We start from the raw sequence: 22,040 nt of genomic DNA on the forward strand, positions 1-22,040 counted from the left end.
GCGCAAAATATTGGTTTAAAGTGAGAAGCTGCACTTTGAGAAGTCTAAGTCACCTGTGTTCATTATTAGCTGATAAAATCAAGGTTGAAGTTTTATTGTTAAATTTTGTGCCAAAATGTGCGCGCGTGGCGCTACAAATTTCAAAATGTATTTTCGCAGTTTTCGCGACATTGTCTCAATGGAATTTTTCGAGACATTGTATGCTAAATGTATAGCACTCAGAGATTACAATTTACTTCATTTTTGTCAATTTGAAGTTATGCAGGACCCAGTAGACGTCTTCAAAATTTCTTACGTCATGGCGATTGGGACCTAAAGCTGAAGGTGGCATCGCCTACCGCATTTTCTTCTCGTGCGTTTTCTCGCTTACAAAGCGTCGTGTTGCATTAGTGAGGTGTTTTTGGGATTTTGTGTTTGTACTTTACTAATAAGCGAAAAACCATCTTGCTCTTTAGAGTCGTATAACATATAGAGCTGTCGTGCACAATTTGCTGTGATATACTGTAGTATCCCGTTCCCATCGCTTGCCGTTACGCTCAATATGTAGCGTACTGCGCACGCGCTAAAGAAGTCTCTTGTAAATTTTTTTCTGGGCATAGTGTCCTCAACATGCTTGAAATGAATAGGTTGCATGAAAATAGGAAAGATCCACAAGCGAGTCGACAGGGACAAGCGCCAACTGACACTGCTTGATTCATGAGTAGAACCACTAAATAATAAAAGGGAAGTATAAACACCTGGAGCAAGTGTACATGCCACAAAACATTTATGAAGATGACACATGCGCAATCAGAAACTCCCTCTCTCCTCTATGGAAGCCTACAGGCAGACCACTGACACATGAAGATACCTTCGATAAAGCAAAAGCTTCAAGGACCAAGTCTTTCAAGATGAACCATTGAGCGCCTATCGAAACTTTGCCCTGCTTTTTTATTACGATCAGCAAAATTGTTTCAAGTTGGGTTTTCCAATAGTATGGTGTATTTTACATATTCTATTATGCGATATTACCATTATTACTTATCGTTGCATAGTAGTATCTCTCGCAGTATTAAGGGAATTTCTGTCGCCTTACTGCACGTGTTCATGCGTCCGTTTATGCAATACACACGGAGTGTGGAGGAGACTGAAATAGAAAAATGCAAAAAAAGTACTCATGAAAACGCCGTGCCACGTGTCATACCTGCCGTTCCCGTGATGCATGAGTGCAGCATCCAGCTAACTGATACGCTCCATAGCACTGGATAGAGAGAGGCGTACAAGGCCGCCAGCACACGGTCGTACGGGATGGAAGCCGAATCCCACGCGTAGGGAAACAAGCACACGAGCGTTGTGATCGCGACTGCGATCACCCACAGCACTGTGACACGCACCTGCACCAGTACAGAGGTTCGGAAGAGCAAAAGCATCAATTAGTATCGGCAGCCTTTGGAATAAAATATGCTTCACTGTCCAAGTATCGATAAGACACTGACGCCTCGCGAACTGGCACGCACTACTTGTGAGGCTGAGACAGCCAAACTCACAAAAGCAAAACTCATGTCATCCTAAGTTAAAAGTTTGCTGAAAACAGTGACAAGCCATCGATGTGCTGGAATACATTAGAAAGGCACATCTGAATCTATCGCCATAAATATTGTCCAATGACACCGCTTGAATGAGAGAACGACAGGCTAACGCACTGAATTTGAATGCCACTACTCATTAAACGAGCACACTGTGCAAAACTTCGCTCGAGTGCTTTTGAAGTGAAGAACCTTTCTCTAACGATTTGAAGCAGTGATTTTTTATTAAACAAAAAGTTTAAATAGTAAAACCTGTGGGACGCTCATTACATAGAACAGCTTGGAGGTTACACATGAACGCAATGTTATTCGAGTTGAATATGATGTCAGTATTATGTATGTACAGCGCGAACTTTTTTTTTTAAACCTCTGCCAGGAAGACACCAGCCTTCTTCGTACACAAACGCTACATCAAGGCAGAAACAATTCGCCGCAGCTAAAGTTACTTCGATGATAAAAGTTAACAAGGTAATGTTAAAGAAACTTCTAATTATCAACACTACATCGAAGCAGAAGAGAATTCATCGCATGGGAACGTTGTAGGCCGCCATAATTCATGAATATTTACTTTTCATAACACACAAAATTTTTTGTGTATTTCGAAATACTCAACACAAATTTTGAATCCTGAAGTCGAAACTGAGCACTCCGGACACACAGGAGACGCAGCCTCCCTGTTACATCAGATCGGAACAATTTGTACTCGTAAATAACTGACGTGGGGCATAATCGAGAAACGAAACTGACAGATGCTTTGCGGGAGTTGGCTTCATACACTCTACTTAGGAGCAGCAAATAGCTCGGTGAGTAATGCTCATCAAGTATTCCTCGACTTAAGCCGCATAAGTAAAAGTGTTCTTCTATCGGGTGCATTACCCTGCATGTTTGGCAGGCGTGCTCTATTTGTGTGCAGCCTGAATAGACCAGTCAAGTTCTGTTCATTTATGGTAACAGCTATGTCCGTTCTTCGTTGGTGTGTTCGCCTTGAGTAAGATGCAGTCTCATCAGAGAGAATAATTATCGGCGTTAATGAAGCTGGAGGCAGGTTCGAAGCAATGAAGTGTTCAAGATATACTGTTGCTAATATATACTAATATTACAGCTCCCGAGGCACACTGATAACAACATAGGCCTAAACAGTGTCTTACTCTTCTATAATTCTCTTTTTTTAGAGACCAGAGCACTGTAACTACGCACGAAGAACCGTATCTCACTTATAGACCACCGAGTAATTACCACCCAGAAAAAACTTGCATCGTATGGAGTCTTACTGATATATCAGTTATGTGATTGCAGCATGGACTGAAATAAAGGGGAATTCATCTGGTCTTTATTACGCTGCATTAAACGAACAAAACAGAAGGTGACCACTGTTGGTCCGCCTTACCAATCTCTTAACCAATCTCTTTACCGTCAACTTAAGCCTCTCTTTCTAGGGCTGACTTAATCCAGATACCAGTGCATTTACTGTTTAGACAGGCTTTGGCACTCTTTCCCACCATGGCTCTCTTCCTCTTCCTCACGCGGCCTCAGCAATTCTTTTCTGCTTAAATGTTTTGCAAAGTTGGTTACACACGTTTGCGCAACATGTCCACAGGCACACTCTCACCAAACACCAGAAGTGACAGCAGCTTCGCACACTATGCCTGAGATATATTGGTGCCTGTGTGCCGTCTTCCCACAGTCAGTGGGCCAAAACCACGGTGCCGGTCGCTAACGTAATGGGCAAGAAGCCGCTACTGTCTTTTCGAACGGTTACCGGAAGCAAGAGGTGTTTGCTTGTCATCGCTTCCCTGGTATTAGGACCGTGCGTCACCGCGCCACTACGTTGAACCCGAGCTTCTCTCAAAGAAGCAGTAGCAACGTCACGTAACCGGAAACACGAACAGCTGCCGTCTGGTCGCGCCGGAAACGAGCCGTTCAAGGGAAGCCGTTTGCGCTAGAGATAAGCGCACGGTCTTAAGAGAGCCGAAAAAGTGGTTGTATAACACATAGTGCCATCTGTCTGTTCAGAACGATTGACATATGAGCTGAAGAACCTCACATTAACGGCGAACCAATACCATCTGAAATTTTTGAATTGGAGGCGACGAATTGTACGCTATTCAAACTTCCCACATAGAGACCTGCAGATGCATGTATTCATGCCATTGCATGAAGACTTTTAACAAAAGGTTATGGACATTTGTTTTCATTGAGAGGGTCCCGCCGCTGTGGTCTAGTGGCTAAGATACTCGGCTGCTGACCCGCAGGTCGCGGGATCGAATCCCCGCTGCGGCGGCGGCATTTCCTATGGAGGCGGAAATGTTGTTGGCTCAAATTTGGGTGCACGTTAAAGAATACCAGGTGGATGAAATTTCCGGAGCCCTCCACTACGGCGTCTCTCATAATCATATGGTGGTTTTGGGACGTTAAACTCCACATATCTATCTTTTCATTGAAACCTCTGGAAGTCAAGTTGTTACCGCTAAGACACGCCCGCCTCCCTCAAACTCGTCTCTAAAGGTGCCGTCTATATATGCTATGCTCATGGTAGTTTCTAGAACAATATAGGTAGTGTAAACTCTGTGTTAGTTATGTTGGGTTTTATGGTGCAAAAGCAAAAATGGCTATGATGCGCCAGACACTAGGTGATTTTGATAATAGGGTTAAAATTTTGTAAGATTTTTGTTTATAGTTTGTTAAAAAACCTGCGGCCACTAGAAACAGAAAAACATCTTCTACGGGGATAATTGTGTTTTCTCATAGCATTAACATTGGGTGAAAAGGTGTTTTTGTGTTCTATAGAATTCTTTAAAATAAGCCTGTCTTCTTGTTTTCCAAGGCTAGGCATGTTATTAAAATATTAACACTTGACCGCTGGTACGGCGAACGCAAGCCATGGCTTCCCGATAGAATGGAAGACGATGTTCTAAAGCAACGCGCGCTCTGGTTGTTGATTATTGAAACAGCCATCTTGCCAGCTTTCGGTGCGTCTCCCCGTCGGCTCAGTTCTTTCGAGTTGAAGACCTTTTGTAGCACGTGACAATATTAATGATAGTCACAGGTTCCTTGCAATGTTCGTATTCTGGCTGATCTTCTCCATACAGTAAAAATTTGTGGGTTAGGTGAGTATGGCCTAACCCCAGGCGGCGTAGTAATACTTCGATTAGGCGCTTTTGGCGATTGCAGGACTTCAATTCTTGTAGAAAAGGCTTCACAATTTGGAGCTTGTTATTCACTTGAGCCTACCACTCTTCTTGCCAATTTGCCCTAAAGGCTGTCCAACATCTGTTGAACCAGTCTCTGAGCGCTAACTTTATTTTTGCTATGTTTTGATCACTTGCTCTTGTTGCTACCTTGTCTGCATTTTCGTTTCCTGGGATACCAACATTACTCGGCACCAATACAAGACGAAATGTCTTGCCAGTTTTCTCAGCTATTTTTATCATCTGTGAAATATCCCCAAGAAACGGTTCGCTTTCCGACCTTGAATGTAGGGCTTTAATGCACTAAGGGAGTCGTTATATGTGAAAAATTTTTGTGGTTTCCAGATAAAATTTCTTCAAGAGCAACCAAAAGAACATATACTTCTGCTGTAAAGACAGATACAAATGGCGGCAGTTTTATGCGTGTTTCTGAGTGTTCTGATATAACGGCGCTTCCTGTATGTTCTTCTGTTTTTAATCTATCAGTGTAGTATTCAGAATGTGTGTTATATTTTTATTGTACGGCTAGCTAATGCTGGATAATTTGTTCCCATGAAGATTTCATTTTTCCCTGAATGAGTTAAGGCAAAGTCAGTGTAATGCGAGAGGTCCAACCATGGAGTCACTCTTTCTGGCGTTTGGACAACGCTTAGCACCTGCTTCGGTACCTCATATTCTAGACACATTTCCTCAAAGCGCAGGACAAGTGGTCTCACCGTGTGTGGTCTGTTGTTGTACTGTATTCTGGTACCGATGTGAGAAACAATAATGTAGCATATGTGGCTTGGTTTACATCGGGTTCTTAATACATAGGATACAGTAAGTAGAGCTGCTCTTCGTTCCAGGCAATGCTCATTGCTTTCAGCATAAAAGGTCTGGATTGGTGAAGTTCTATGCGGCCCAGTCGCCAAGCGCAATCCATGATTTTGTATTGGGTCAAGACGTTTGAGGTAGGATTTTCTGGCTGACCCGTTAAGGGTGCTGCCGTAGTCAAAAATGCTGCGCAGAATCGAGCGGTATATGCGTAAAAGGCAGACTCGATCGGCCCCCCAGTGTTTCCAGAATAGTATTTTCAGGATGTTGAGCGCCTTTTTTGCTTTTTTGTGTGTGTAATTTACGTAGAAAATGAAGTTCAGTTTCCTGTCAAATATTATACCCTGGAACTGGTGTTCTTACTTGAGTGGCAGTACACTGTTTATTTTAAAAACAGGGTCCGGATACAAGCCACGCATGGTAACCATTTTCTGCGTAGAAAAGCAAAGGCCTTTTTTATATGCCCATTTGGTCAGTTTGTTGATGGACAGCTGCAGCTGCCTTTCACATGTGAATATACTTGAAGCCCGGCATGCTATCTCATGATCAACAACATATAATAGTGCGTAATGAAGGGTAGAATTACCTCATTAACTGAATTCATTTTGACTACGAAGATTGTAGTGCTTTACATGCAACGCTGCGGCACACCAATTTCTTGGACAAAAACACGCGATAATGTGGAGCCCAACCGTACTTCAAAATTTCGGTTTGATAGAAAGTCATAAAGGCAATTAAGCATTCTCCGCGTACGTATTCCGAGATTCACCACGTCTTTCAATATATCGTACCTCCAAGTGATGCCATAGGCCTTCTCCAGGTCAAAAAGCACTGCTAGGCAGTGTTGCCTTTGTAAGAAGGCCTCACGTACTGTGTGTTCGAGATGAACAAGATGATCGACCGTTGAATGGCCTTTCCTATGCCCCCACTGATGATCATGTAGTAGATCGTCTATTTTAAGGGTGTATGCTAGTTTGATGTTTATTATGCTTTAGTATGATTTTCCATCTAGCTTGTACGTACTATGGGCCTATAGCTACCCGGTGAAGTCGGTGGTTCTCCAGTTTTTAGAAATGACACTATGGTGGCCATTTTTCAATTTGTGGGCATTTTGCCAGTTTTCCCAATTACGTTAAAGAACTTTATTATTGCTTGCGCGGCAGCTTGCGAAAGGTGCATGAGCATTGCGTAATAAATTCTGTCCGGCCCAACCGCTATCTTTTTTCCCGCCGAAAGCACAGTATTTACCTCTTGGAGTGTCGAAGGAGCGTTGTATACGGCTTATTTAGGCCACCGGTTACAGGTAGTTTTTGTTTTTTGGCAGTTTTTGTATGCAAGTAAAGATTGTGTGTAGTTAGCGGAACTCGATAGAGTGTAAAATTGTTCGCCTAAAAAGTCCGCCTGCTCTTCTGGAGATATATGTGTGCCTCGGTCTGTAAGTATGGGTATTGCATATCAGGAGTTGCCACCACTGAATTTTCTATCCTATTTCCAAATTTTCTTGGGTGTAGTTGTGCTATTGATTGTAGGAACGTTCTTCTGCCAGGACATTTTTTCTGCGTCTCTAGGAATATATCGTCATTTTGCTTTAGCTTGTTTGAACGCGAGAAGGTAGTGACATGTAGGGTACCTGCGGAAGTTTAACCATGCTTTATATTGTAGTGTTTTTTTTTTGCTTGTGCGCACTCACTGGTCCACCATGGCTTCAGTTGACTAGTCCAGAAAACTGGGGAATAGCTTGCTCTGCCGCAGAGAGTAAGCAAGTGGTAAACTTGTCATTTATTTTGTGTATTGTTAGGTGTTCGGAGAACTCATCTTGTAGATTAGCTTTCTCTTTAAAGAAAGGCCAATTAGCTTGGCGAATCTTCGATTGATGTGGTCGAAACGCATGGTCGGTGTGATGATGTTAGTTTTACAACCGATGGCAGGTGGTCACTACCGTAGAATTGCTTATTGTTCCCCAAGTATAATTAGCAAACCGTGAGCTAGAGCACAGTGTCAAATTGAAGAAACTCATGGTTCCTGTGCCTGGAGAGCACTATGTTGGTGACCCAGTGTTTAAAAGAAACACATTGTTAGTTAGAGTGAAATCTTCAACTACCTGCCCTCTACTGTCTGTCTTTACACTACCCCATAGTATGTTGTGCGCATTGAAATCTCCTGCCATTGGAAAATGTTTATTTTAGTTGTGTTCCAACAAATTCTTGATCTTTTGCGATAATATATGTTTCAGGTAGAATGTATATGAAGGAAATAGTGACAGTTTCATGTGATAAAATGGTCACTGCAACCAGTTCAGTGAAGCTGGTAACGATAAGTTTTCTTACAGCTATACGACTTTAGACAACGATGGCGATGCCACTCGGCAGCCGGCTGTCTTGCGAGCAGTCGCAGCGTATAACAGTGTAACCTTATAATGTTTCGTTTTTATTTGGTCCCGCATTCTTTTCCTGCAAGCATAAAGCTGCAGGAGAGAAGCTTGTAATTATGCCCTTAACGTCGCTTAAGTTTTGTGCCATTCCTCTACAGTTCCAATGAATGATTTATGCCATTGTGTGGAATAATGTGTAAAAAAATTTGTACTTCGAGTTAGTTGTGCGTAAGCTAAAAAGCGACGCTATTCCCGTGGTTGGTCACTTCGTTTTTGTGGGGCCGAAAAAGTGTTTCGGCTCCTTTTCTCTTCTTTACCCGGCGGGATTATGGGTTGCCTGATAGCCCTGCTGGCTGGAGCAGGGTCTCCAAGGTCTTTAGTGTCCGGTGGACTCACGTCCGTGGAATCTGAAAACAAGGGTGCTCAACACTGCTGGTGCCCGGCAAAGATGCTGGCCTCCTCAAAGAAAACTGGCTACTCGAAACCTCCGTTGAGACATTTTTGCCTCAACATTAGTTTGGTTGTCACCAACACTGATCGAGGTTTAAGGGCCTCCCTGAAAAAGGGCACTTAGTACCTTCTATTCCCTCTTCACTAGGGGGACGGACTGCGGCCACTAGGTCCTTGAGTTCGACCTGTGTGCCTACAAAGACCATCGGCGGTGCCTGAGTGTCTCCTCTTTTGCACCGCTTCAGCGTATATGTGCCCTTTTGGGCAAGCGCCACTCGCTTGCTTGCTTCTTGATACGGTATGTTTGGTTTTCAGTGTAAGTATGTCCTATTCATTTTACCATTCCGAGTAGGAGCGTGATTACGCTGCATGGGGACTCTTGCAGTTCACACAGCTTAAAGCGTTGATGCACTCGCCATTATTATGGTCATTCTGGCCGCATTTCACGCAGGTTGGATTACAATGGCATGAATGAGACCCGTGTCTGAACCTCCATCACCGGAAGCACCTACGAGGATTAGGTATGTTGGGCTTCACACGCAGGTATAGGTATGTTACCTTAACTGCTATAGGAAGAGTCGTGCTTGCGAAGGTTAGTATTACATCCCTTGTGCGAGTTTCCTTGATTTATTTACGGATCATGATTGCTCTTGCGGCAAGTACACCTTCACCCACTACAGCTTCCTCAATTTCTGCGTCGGTACACTTGAGCAGTTCATTGTCGAATAATGCTCCTCGTGTGTTATTGAGAGATCGGTGAGCTCTTACATGGACTTCATGTTGACGAATTTTTTCAGGGGTCAGATTTTGTCACTTTGTTCTTTGTTTTCCACTTTTATGAGAAGATCTCTTGAACTCATTTTTTGCATTGTAATGGCTTCCAATGCGCCCTTTGGTTGCTTTTGCGATCGGAAATGGTGATATGTCCTGAATGTTAGTCTCAGCGAAAGACGTTACAACAAAAAGTTTTGTGTAATGGCTCTTTTTAGTCAACCGTTTTTTGTTGACTTCCGCACGTTCCCTTTTACAGAACCGATCATTGTGAAAACGGGGGCTCCTTTTTACTATGAAACAGCATGATCATTCGGTAGCTATGCTGGCCACCCACCATGGAGTCCAACAAGGGGAACGCATACAGACATTAGCAATACAACCTGTAAGGTCTGCCGTCGCAGGCCACGGGAGCGAGCCTTCTCGGTCTCAAAAGGGCGCGCTTCCCAAAAAGCCTATTCTCGGGAGACGATAATCTCGGCGTAAGCGCGCCCCTTCTGGCAAGAATATCGCGGTCAGTCACCGCTTCTAGCAACCAGCTAAATGGTCCCTGGAGTGCGGATTGCCGGCGGGTGACGGGAGGACAGTGCATAGCCACCCATCCGTCAGGAGTAGAGTCCGCGGGATGGCTGTCATGCTGGACAGCGTAGTCATCTCGCGGTAATGCAGGAGGCCCGCAGCCGAACGGCGCCACCATTGTGTGCGTTCGCACAGTTCGCGGAACGTTGGGGGCAGGCCGGTCCTTTCGTCTCTCTCTTTCCGACCGAGCAGTCGAGTGCGGGAAGAAGAGAGCGAGAGGAGGGGACGGGAACAAGTGTGTTGTCTGTCCAATAAACAGACTAAAGTGCTTTGGTTGGCCGTGAGGAGAATCGGGAGGGGCAACCGAGGTATTAAAACCGGGCTTCCGAGTCCGCGCAGGAGAGTCTGGTCGCAACAAAGAGTGCTCTGCACTATCGGCTCTGCCGAGGCAACATGCGACGGTTCCGACGGTGAAGTCTTGTAAATATGTACATAAGTTTCTGTATATAAAGTCGAGGTGGTGTAACGTTCGAAATGTGCTCGTTTCCAACCCCGAACAAGCAGCAGCAGCCACGACAACACGAGACGGACACCGAGAAGCAACCGACCTTCCACTCCCTTCTGTAGCAACAGCCGCTACGCAGCTGGGAGAGCTCTGCTCAAGGGAACAGAGGGAGTGGGTAGAAGTTTGAGTTTTACTGGCGCAGTCGACAGGATCGAGACGACGACGACAAGGAGCGCTCTGCGCAACAAGAAGATCGTCGTGTTGCGGAGAACACGCAAGACCAAAAGCCAAGACATCGGCTGTTCCAACGAAGAACCAAGCCACCGAGCTGAAGAGGCGGCGGTGTGGCAGCCATCGACCCGAGGAAGCCAGGGGTCCAGCTACGGTCATCCCAATTCATCAGTCCGGCGACAACCCCGGCGACATCGAGCAATGTCGAGCGTCTGACGGCAGGAACGACAAGAGACCAGTGAGCAGCAACTTCAAAAGTGGTGAGTCCTCTGGTGTTCTCACATCTCAGGGGTGCCGCTGCCTTTTTTTGAGTTTTAAGGCGTCCTATGGACACGAGGTTTGCCCACTTAAACCCGGACAGGCGAGCGCAGGCCATGAGTCGTGAGTCGGGGGACGAGAGCGACGTGGGAAACCCGGGAGAGGGTAGTGCGCGGGAAAGCCAGAAAGATGACCGTTTCGGAAATCTCACGCCGGAGCGTAGACTGCAGGAATTGCGGTTGGAGATGGAGAGGCTGTCGCAGATGATGGGCGGAAGCTCTCGGTGGAGTGGACCCGAGTTCGGCAGGCGGGATCCGTGTAGCGAACTGAGACGCTACTCAAAAGTCCTCACAGGGGTGTTACCCAAATTTCCAGCCGAGGCTGAAGCACCGGTGTGGTTTGAGTCCGTGGAAAGTGCCCTAGAAGCGTACGAGGTACCGGGGGAGTTTTGGGGACGGTTAGTTTTCCCGTTGGTAGCGGAGAGAGTCCCGTTTTTGTCCAAGCGGCTAAGCCCAACAGAGCACAAAGATTACCAGGTAATCAAGCAAACGGTGCTGGACGAGCTCAGACTTTCAGCCGGAGAATATCTAAAAAGATTTTTAGGGTCAGGCAAGCGTGCGAACGAGGGGTGGAGACCTTTATCGACACGTTTAGAGAGCTACCTCCACTTTTACCTTGAGGCAAGAGGGGTGTCGACATTCGAGGGCCTGGTCAAGCTTTTGGTGGCCGACCAATTAAAGAAAAATTTGTCGGAGGAGGCCTTGCGATATGTGAGGGCACTCCAAGAAGGTAGAACGTGGATGAGCGCCCCAGAGATATCCGCGTTGCTGCGAACGTTTGAAGAAGCACAGGGGACGAACAGCGCCGCGAGGCAGGCGAAGCAAAGCGTGGCGGAGCCGAAAAACGCAAGCAGGGCTAGATCCGACGAAGAGACAATGAAGGGCCGCGGGGCTGGAAAAAACCGTATCGTGGAGGGGAAACCAAAGCCCAGGGCCTGCTACAGTTGCGGCAGTACAGGGCACCAGAAATGGAATTGCCCGCAGCGTGAGAAACAGCCGAAGGAAGTGCTTCCGAACAGTAAAGAAGACAGCTTAGCGGCGCGTGTTTCGATTGAAGGTCCGCCAGCCGCACACAGTGATTTAATCCCAGTATCGCTCGACTGCAAAGACAAACATATAGGAGCAGTGTTGGACACAGGCGCGGAAATTACAGTAGTCCGTGAGAGCGTGGTCCCGCCAGAGTTGGTGCAACCGCATGGGATGGTCAACCTGACTTCGGCGTTCGGGGAGAAAGTACAGGCCAAGCTCGCAGTTATTCCACTGACTATGTCGCGCGAGCGTGGAGTTTTTTCCGACGTTAGGGAACCAGTCCCAGTGTTGTGCGCGTTAACGGACCGTCTAACGGCACGAACAGATTGCCTACTTTCCGAAGAAGCATGGAAACTACTACACGAGGAGAGCACCCTCGAAGGGGTAGTGGAGGGTACCTCAGAAGTGGCGGCGCTCGGCCAGAGTTCGAAAGCGAGCCTCAGCACGCCGTGGCCGTATGGCGTCAGGACGAGGTGGACACTCATGTAAAATTGGTAGAGCGACACGCGACCGAGAAGGTGTTGATCAGCGAGGTAGCTGTAGCAAGCCGCGATGAAGGGGATCAGCGGGATGACAGCGTGTTGCCTAACGAAGCCCCGAGCATCGGCATGAAGGAGAGGTCCGCGTCAGACGAATTTCGCGAGAAACAACGGGGAGACCCGACTTTACAGGAAGCGTGGAGAAGAGCGGCGACAGGAAAAGGCAGTATGCTAGTAATCGACGGGTTACTTTATCATAAGGATAAGGTGTTGGGGCAATCGGTAACGCGGCTGGTACTGCCAGAATGCCGCAGAGGGGAAGTTTTGCAACTGGCGCACGAGTCAAGCTGGGCCGGGCATTTTGGTTGCCGTAAAACGTGCTCTAGGATCAAGTACAGTTTTTATTGGCCAGGCGTAGGAGACGACGTACGACGGCACTGCAACAGTTGTCATGGTTGACAGGCGAGGGCAGACTGGCGTCGCGGGGACAGCGTCCCGATCGAACCCCTTACGAGACCAAGATATCCATTTCAGCAGGTTAACGTGGACGTTGTTGGGCCGCTGGAGTCAGTATCAGGCCGGGGCCATAAGTACTGTTTATGCGTCATCGACTTATGCACGCGCTGGCCCGAGGTGGTATGTTTGCGTTCATTAAGCGCTAGGGCAACCTGCGATGCACTACTGGCAGTATTTAGCAGAACAGGCATACCCGAGGTTATAGCGTCCGACTGCGGCACTAACTTTACAGCGGCACTGACAAGAGAGTTTTTGTCGAAACTTGGTTTCTCCCCTCGATTTTCCACGCCGGGGCACCCTGAGAGCAATGGGGCGGTCGAGCGATGGAAGAGGACCTTTAAGAACATGCTATACCACATAATAGAGAAGGAGGGTAGGAATTGGGATCAATTTGTGCCTTTCTTGCTGTGGGGGTACTGGGAAGTCCCACACGAGACGACCGAAGTAGCGCCTTTTGAGATGCTGTATGGGAGGCAACCAACGGGTCCATTAAGTGTACTTAAGAGGGCTTGGACGGGAGAAACTGCAGTGCCAGGAGAGTTGGGGCCGTCGCCAGTGGCGTACATGGAAGAATTACGAGGGCGGCTGAGGCGCGCGGCGCAGGTTGCGGAAATGGTCAGCTCGAAATCGCAAAACACCTACGCTGCGCAATTCAACAAAAGGGCGAAGGCAAAAGAGTTTAACGTCGGTGATTTGGTACTGGTGTTTGATGATCAACGACCAGGGAAAATGTTTCCGAAATGGGAAGGGCCAGGCAGTGTCACCGAGAGATATCGCGAGCATTCATACTTCGTGCAGATGCCAGCAGGTAACCGGAAACTGGTGCACGCGAATAAGCTGCGCCCATATCAGTCCAGGGTTATGTCGGTGGGAGTAATGTTCGAGGAGGACGGTGATTTCGGTGAAGTAGAGTGCGCCCCACAGCCAGGGGCAATGCGTAGTGAAGAAGTTTTTCCGTCGCGCGATATGGTAGCCCATTTAGTAGAACGGGAACGCGGGGTTAACCTGAAGGTCAAGAGGGATAAGTGCCAGATAGCTCGTCCATCGAACCGGTATTTGGGACATGTGGTAGGCTCGGGACGGCATGCACCTGACCCTGAGAAGCTTGCAGTGATCAAAGGTTTAAAGGCGCCGGAGACTAAAAGAGAACTACGCAGCGTACTGGGCCTGTGTGGCTACCACCGAAGCTATGTGAAAGATTACGCAGAGGTAGCGAGGCCCCTGACAGAGCTAACGGGGAAGCGAATCCCGAACCAAATTCCGTGGTCCGCGGAAGCTGAAAGGGCGTTTCAGCGGCTTAAGATCGCACTGTGTGAGGCAGCAGCATTATCGACCCCAGATCCCGAGAGGCCGTATTGGCTGTTTACAGACGCGTCCGCGGTCACGGCTGGAGTCTGCCTGTCGCAACGTGCGGACGATGGTACCGAGATGCTGATCGCATTTGCGAGCCACAAGTTCTCTCCAACTCAAACGCGCTGGTCGACTATTGAGCGAGAGGCCTTTGCAGTCATCTGGGGTCTGAAAAGGTTTGATTTCTGGCTCTTCGGCGCACAGGCTACCGTGGTGTCAGACCACAACCCACTAGCTTTTCTCACCCAGGGCACTCTTCCTGGAGCGAAGCTTACCCGTTGGGCCTTGGCGCTTCAGCGGTATCATGTATTGGTGCAGCACAGGAAAGGCGTCGAGCATGGCAATGCAGATGCGCTTTCGAAGGTGCCTAATGAGTGCTGGGGAATCGGCAGCTGTGCTCCGGGGGTCGAGCACTAGAGGACTAGGCGCATGCTGGACACTCAAGAGTGACGTGCGCGTACCTGTGAACAATTGAACAGAACCACGCGTTGAAAGGTCTATGTGCCTCAGTGAAGTGTTTGTTTCTCTTGTGCGTGTGTGTAGCATGCAGGAGTTATTGGTATTTTGGTTGAATTTGAACGGCACCATGTGCCGAAGGGTGTGTGTGTGTTTCAGTGAAGTAATTTTTTGTGTATATGTACGACTGTAAGCATGTAGAAGTTTGTTGTTGTTTTACTTGCCTGCTTTATAGATTGTACTTGTGTGCACAGTGACCTCGTGTCGGTTTTTTTTTTCTTTTTTTGCTAAGTGGTGGCGTCCGTTTGGTGGGGCCCCAAGGGTTAAGCAGAGAAAGTATTGCACGCGTTGCAGAAACGCCGCTGACGTTCAAGGAACTGCGAAGGATGGCCACAGGGTTGGGGACGTGCGGCGCCGTACCTTTATGTTGTTAATCGCGCAGCTGCATTTGAGCGCTTGCGCGAATCTTGGAAAAGGCGTGTAAGGTCTGGCGTTGCAGGCCACGGGAGCGAGTCTTCTCGGTCTCAAAAGGGCGCGCTTCCCAAAAAGCCTATTCTCGGGAGACGATAATCTCGGCGTAAGCGCGCCCCTTCTGGCAAGAATATCGTGGTCAGTCGCCGCTTCTAGCAACCAGCTAAATAGTCCCCTGACTGCGGATTGCCGGCGCGTGACGGGAGGACAGTGCATAGCCACCCATCCGTCAGGAGTAGAGTCCGCGGGACGGCTGTCATGCTGGACAGCGTAGTCATCTCGCGGTAATGCAGGAGGCCCGCAGCCGAACGGCGCCACCATTGTGTGCGTTCGCACAGTTCGCGGAACGTTGGGGGCAGGCCGGTCCTTTCGTCTCTCTCTTTCCGACCGAGCAGTCGAGTGCGGGAAGAAGAGAGCGAGAGGAGGGGACGGGAACAAGTGTGTTGTCTGTCCAATAAACAGACTAAAGTGCTTTGGTTGGCCGTGAGGAGAATCGGGAGGGGCAACCGAGGTATTAAAACCGGGCTTCTGAGTCCACGCAGGAGAGTCTGGTCGCAACAAAGAGTGCTCTGCACTATCGGCTCTGCCGAGGCAACATGCGACGGTTCCGACGGTCAAGTCTTGTAAATCATAAGTTTCTGTATATAAAGTCGAGGTGGTGTAACGTTCGAAATGTGCTGGTTTCCATCCCCGAACAAGCAGCAGCAGCCACGATCACACAAGACGGACACCGAGAAGCAACCAACCTTCCACTCCCTTCTGTGGCAACAGCCGCTACGCAGCTGGGAGAGCTCTGCTCAAGAGAACAGAGGGAGTGGGTAGAAGTTTGAGTTTTACTCAAACCTATGGTCCTGAGCAAGGGAGGTGAGTCCCCCAGGGTTGATGCTCACCGACAGAAAATTTGGCAGTAAATGAAAAAGAAAACAGAAGATGACAGGACAGATAAAATGTGAGAGATCAGGACGAAGATGTAAGGAAAGGGGTAGGAAAGGCGACTGCCGATTTCCTCTGGGTGGCTCAGCCCAGTGCTGCCATCTACGTGAAGTCGGGGCTAAAGATGTGTGTTAACTTTGTCGGGGGGCCTCAAAGGTCCAATCTCCCGGCATCAACACAATCCCCAGGATCTCCTTTTCCACGGAAATAATTAAGCCGCGCACGGCTAAGTGTGAGAAGAGGTGAACCCCCCCCCCCCCTGTTGGGCTTGGGACCGTGGTATTCCTAGACAACAAACGCCTGTTTGCGCAGACGCCCCTGCGTTGGTGAAGTCTGTGCTAATCACTCACATCAGCTATTTAGAGATAGCGTAAGATCCTGCGCACTGGTGGGGCACGTGGCTAACTTGAGTGCTTTAAAAGAAACAACCTTCGTGGTGCCCAGGAAAGAGGTCATTTGGCGACCACAAAGGACAGACCCTGTCATACTCACTGGCCAATCGCTGTTGTTCGTTTACTTCCTGGAGGCGTAAAGCTTGGTGCGTCTCCTCGGTCAGTCCCTGACGATAATAGTGCAGTAGAGTATGGTTCTATCTCTAAAGTACCATACCTTTGTGGCTATCTCAAACCACCATCACGTGATCGGCTAAATGTTGGCCCATATATGCGGCTAAATGCCACCTGACAATAGATAAATAACGCCAAACCCTTCCTTACAATACACCCATAAAAGGATTGCTCTCCATGAATGCATGCTCCCGTAGGCTGGATGCACGTCGACTCCAGACCTCATTGCCTCATGCCACAAACTAAGTATTGCGCTATACTTCTCACCTCAAATGTGCAATCCAATTTACGCTCCATACCTTGGTTTCTTCATCATGCTCACATATGCACTCAAAATATCATTGTAGCGTAACAAAACCATAAATATAAGTAGGTTTTCATGCGTAACAATACGTTTTCAGTTTAAAATACCAGTGATTTAAACATTCCTTACATCCGTTCTTCTCATTTTTTGGCATTGTTCGCCATTATTCATAACACGCATAGACATGTGATGAAGAAAGGCAAGCATTATTATCGATAACTAGCCAAGAAAGGTGATTTTGGAAATGGCTATAATATGCCGCCGTCTACTCAACTTATTACCTGGGTCTCTGAATAATGAGGGTATGATACCTAATTTTCACTAATAGTCTGTGTTATGTGGATTAATCTATCGTTCTTCACCAATAGGCTGGTGAAATTTCCACATATTTGGTCAAGCAGCCAGTTTTTAATGAACATTGGCATAAACATGCGGGCTGCCTGAGAGTCTTACAACACTGCCACACTTGCGGGCCATGGCATAACAAGCCACTTGCTTCGCGAACATCTGTGTTCCAGTCAAATATTACCTTTCGTGATCAGCTGCGCGTGCAATAGAGCCTTTGCCGCTTTTTCGGGCTTGGCATTTAAAACTTAACGATGTGCATCTGCTGAAACTTGAGAAGATAGCGGCGCCACTCCATGGAGCATATGACGTCGCGAAAGCCATCGCAAGACGGTGGTCGCCACCAGTAGAGTGGGTTAATAGCCAGCGTGTTTGAGGGGTATTTTTGCAATGAAATATTTTTACAGCACCTTTTGTCCATATATGTGGATGCACAACGGTCCGGACCCTATACATCTATTTTTTGCCGAATGTCGTGATTTGGTGGTTGTTCGCATCATGGCCCCTTTAAGGGGGATTTTTTTTCTACAGTTTCCTCTCGATTTAAGGAAAGCCGGCAATACAGCTTGCAGGTTTTTCTCTCAATGTTTCCTAAATTGTGAAACTCAATTTTTCGAAGAGGGGACGTTGGTTACGACTGAAGCACTCACTCTTGTAATCGAGGCCAGTTTTTTGTTCACGATGACGTACGCTTCGAGTACCCCTAGTGCGAAAGAGACGAAGTGTTGGTGAGGCAGCATGTGTACGTAGCGAATGTGGTCAGCACTGCTCCTGCAACAAAAGCAAGAAAAGCTTTGAGCAATACAAACTTTTAACTGCTTTCCATAACGCAAAGAACGAATGTTATTAGCACTACTTTAAGAATTAACAAAAAAATCTCTGCGTAACACCAACCTTGAATTACTTCCCATCACGCAATGCACGATGTCCTTTTCGTGAAAAATTGTTGCTACGAGAAACAAAGAGAATGTACGACAACGATGACGATTTTGCACACCATGTTACATAGTAACCTTGGATAGATCTCCACGCTGGTTAATAGGTAGTAAATAGTTGTTAGAAGTAAGTCCGCGGTTGTAGGATGCTGCATTTATTGATATTTTATGGCCTACTATTGTTATTTTAAACAAGGAACATCTTGATATCACTTCGCATACTGGGGTTATTTCGATGTAATGACCACACAATCGAGCGAGTTTGGCGGATACGATGATCCCACGTGCGTTGAGCTACTGTGGGGTTGGAGCATTCAGATAATCTCTGAGAGTTCGCAATAACACTGTTTTTGAAAATTCAATGCTTGGTCGCATTACTATTGCTCCCCGTAGCTGTGCCCTGGAAACCTTTCATGTGACGAAACAGCGCCGATGGGCGTTAACCGCAGGCCAAACATAAAACGTGGAAAGCAATTTCAACGGTCTGCCAACATAGTCGCGCCGACGCAGCAAATACATGATTACGGGCATAAAAGGATCTGGGGGTGAAAAAAAGGAATACGGGACCACGCTAGTTACTTGTTCTGGTTTTTGCCTCCTTTTGCGAGAAGACGAAGAAGTGTGTTTTGAATAGAAGCTACTTCTGCTAACTCCGGCGTATTTCAGTTGTAATTTAAATCTGTTGATCAGTTTTCGTTGCTCCCTTGGAGGGGATGGATGTAGACCATCCCGGGCGCCTGCCGGCACCAGCGGCGTCAGCGGCGGCCGCCTCCAGGAAGCGGATGGGACAAGCGAGTGACAGCGACAGTGAAGATACTCATGCTTACTATCTCAGCAGTGAGGACTTCTCAGATGACGGTTTTCAACCTGTGCTGAGCCGCAAAGCGAAGAGGAGAAACATGAGGACATCCTCATCCTCAACTATTCAAACTGTAAGTGAAGCGCCAAAATCGAAAACTTATACCATCCTGTTTCTGCCTGCACTTCCTACCGTCAGCATGAAACGCCTTAACAGACAGTCTGTGTCGAGGTCTCTGGAAACGCTCGTGCCTAATGAGATCAAGGACATAAGAGTGAACGCCAGAAAGAATATACTGGCTGTGGACGTTTTGCACGCAAGTGCGTTGGGCGTTCTGCGCAGTGTAACTGACTTGGACGGCAACCAGGTGCGCTCTCATGTTCCCTTGGGATGTGATGTAGTAACCGGCGTGATCTACGACATTGATGTCGCTATTTCCAATAAGGACTTACAACTTCTTGTCAAGTCAACAACTGATACTCCAATTGTTGATGTCACCCGGCTAGGCAAGTCTCGCTGTGTGAAGATTGCGTTTAAGAGCACATCACTACCCTCTCATGTGAAGGTGGGGTACTTCAGACATGCTGTGCGGCCTTTCATTCCAAAGCCTCTCCAGTGCCGTAAATGCATGAAACTTGGACATGTGAGCAGCGTCTGCGAGAATTCAGTGGTATGCCACCGCTGCGCCGAGCACCATGAAGCGGATAAGTGCGTCGCAACTGTCAAGAAATGCTCTAATTGCAATGGATCCCATGAAGACACATCGAAGGACTGCCCGCGGATTCAGAAGGAAATTGCCATCTTGAAGGAGATGGTGCGCGATCACTCATCTTATCGAGAAGCCGCAGCTAAAGTCAGAAGGCGTCGTTCACGTCGACGTCGGTCTTCGAGGACGCCCGCTACCTCCTCGACACGTTTGCCAGCCTCATCAGTACCACCTCCTTTACCTCCCAGACCACATGCCGTGGGAAAGGCTGTAAAGGAAAAAGCCAGTGAGCATACCCTAACTGCGACAGAGTGGCCTGCACTTCAAAGGGAAGCAGCATCAAGCGAACCGAAGGAGTTTCATGACGGCCAGTCCGCGATCCCGGTTCGAGATCTTTCCAACCAAGACAGGCGAGTGACGGCAATCGTGCAATCATTATTTGCCACGATTCGCACGCTACTGAGCAGCATACAATCTCCGTCTGCTAAGAGTGCACTGCAAATACTGGATGCACTGAATCCAGTTCTTGCTAACTTCGTATAAGCACAATGGCTCAACAAAATTTCATCTTCCGCACTGAAGTTAAAAGTGCGTCGATTTTTCAATGGAATGCCAGAGGCATGAAGTCCCGTATCTCGGACTTTCGCCAATTTGTTCGGGCCAATCAATTCCCTATACTTGTCATATGTGAACCAAACGTATCAACGCCTTATAGATTGTCCGGTTATGAAGCTTTTTGTTCAGCCGCTTGCGAAGAACGAAGCAAAGTAATTGTTTACATTCGCACAGACTTGACTTATCTTTCGCACCCAATAAGTTCAAATGACGACAATCAGTACGTGTGTCTTCGTGTAAAGAAGAATGCAGTTTCGTTCACGCTTATTGGTGGATATATATCTCCGTCATCGCGATTTGACTGCGACAGATTAAAAGACATCCTGATGAGGACTGATGGGCCTTGGATCATCACCGGTGACTTCAACGCCCATCACATGCTTTGGGGGAGCACTAAGATGAATGCCAGGGGCCGGAACATTGTTACATTCGCTTCCGATTACGACCTTCCATCATGAACGATGGTATTCCCACATATCTGCGGGGTCTCACGTATGGCAGTTGCCTTGACCTGACATTGGTGTCACGATGCTTCTCTCACAAAGTTAAGTGGTTTTGCGATATTGAAACTCATGGGAGTGATCACATACCCACCTACGTGACGATCGATGGTATCATAAAAAATTTCTCTTCCGGTGTTGCAATTGGCACTGACTGGTCGATGTTTACATCGCGTGTTGAGAACGCTTGCCAAGAAGGCCTCGCCTGCAGCCTGCAAAATACCATAGCGGAAGCTATGCAAGCGTCCAAATGTAAATTACCATTTTCGTCTAAAATAACACAGTTTGACATCGAACTGGAAAAATTACGAGCTATACGAAGGCGTGCTGAACGACGATACAGACGCACAAGATCAATTTACGATCTGAGGGAAGCAAGGCGGCTCCAGAAAAAGATTCAACGACTGCGAATCTCTAGACCCTCATAAGCCGCTGTCTTATATCTGGAGAACAGTTCGTGGTCTTCGCTCCTCCCCGCAACAACGGCACCCTTTTAAAGCTTTGGCACTCCATCATGGAAAAACAGAACTCGAGGTGGCTGAAGAATTTTGCACGAGAGTTGCCGGGAATATTATGAACGAGAGCATCGACGCCGTGATCGTTCCTGAGACGCGATTACCAGAAATGGACATTCCATTCACCATGGAAGAACTGGAAGGTGCGTTAGTCGCTTCTAAGCGCATGTCATCGCCAGGTCCGGATGGTATTACTTATAGTGCGTTGGGACACCTTGGACAAAAAGCCAGAAAAGAACTTTTAACATGCTTCAACAACTCCTGGCTCAGCGGCAGTGTTCCCCGAGAATGTAAAATAAGTCGATTAATACCACTTTTGAAATCGGGAAAATCACCATTGGACTTGACAGCGTATCGCCCTATTGCCCTCGCAAGCTGCCTCGGAAAAGTGATGGAAAGAATGGTTCTATTTCGTCTCGAGTGGTACTTGGAACGATACACCAAATACCCTTCTTGCGTGGCAGGCTTTCGTCGGGGCCGCTCCTCCATTGACTGTCCTTGACTTATCGACATTTGTTCAACAAGAAAAAAGTCGCAAGCGCATATCAGCGGCACTCTTTCTTGACGTGAAGAGTGCATATGATAATGTAGCTCACGATGCCATCCTCACTTCTCTCGCAGCAATGGGCATTGGTGGACGAATGTTGCAATGGATAAAAGATTATATAACTGGCAGGGTTTTCTTTGTACAAACATATGAGGGTACAACTGCTCAACATTACACCTACTGTGGAGTACCTCAGGGAGGTGTTTTAAGCCCCACATTGTTCAATGTTGCCCTCATTGGTCTG

The 22,040-nt window shown here is 47.6% G+C and overlaps 1 protein-coding gene across 1 annotated transcript in view; it reads right to left on the reverse strand.

The window, feature by feature from the left end:
- The window catches only part of LOC119161027 (nose resistant to fluoxetine protein 6), a 204,287-nt gene that overhangs the window by 18,777 nt on the left and 163,470 nt on the right, over positions 1 to 22,040 (reverse strand). The window contains exons 12-13 of the mRNA XM_075880084.1: positions 17,830 to 17,950; positions 1,184 to 1,373 (exon numbers count right to left, since the gene is read on the reverse strand). Of these exons, the coding sequence (XP_075736199.1) occupies positions 1,184 to 1,373; positions 17,830 to 17,950 (311 nt within the window). The remainder of the gene's footprint in view (positions 1 to 1,183; positions 1,374 to 17,829; positions 17,951 to 22,040) is intronic.

This window comes from Rhipicephalus microplus, chromosome X (genome assembly GCF_043290135.1).
Source record: "Rhipicephalus microplus isolate Deutch F79 chromosome X, USDA_Rmic, whole genome shotgun sequence".
Lineage (NCBI taxonomy): Eukaryota > Metazoa > Arthropoda > Arachnida > Ixodida > Ixodidae > Rhipicephalus > Rhipicephalus microplus.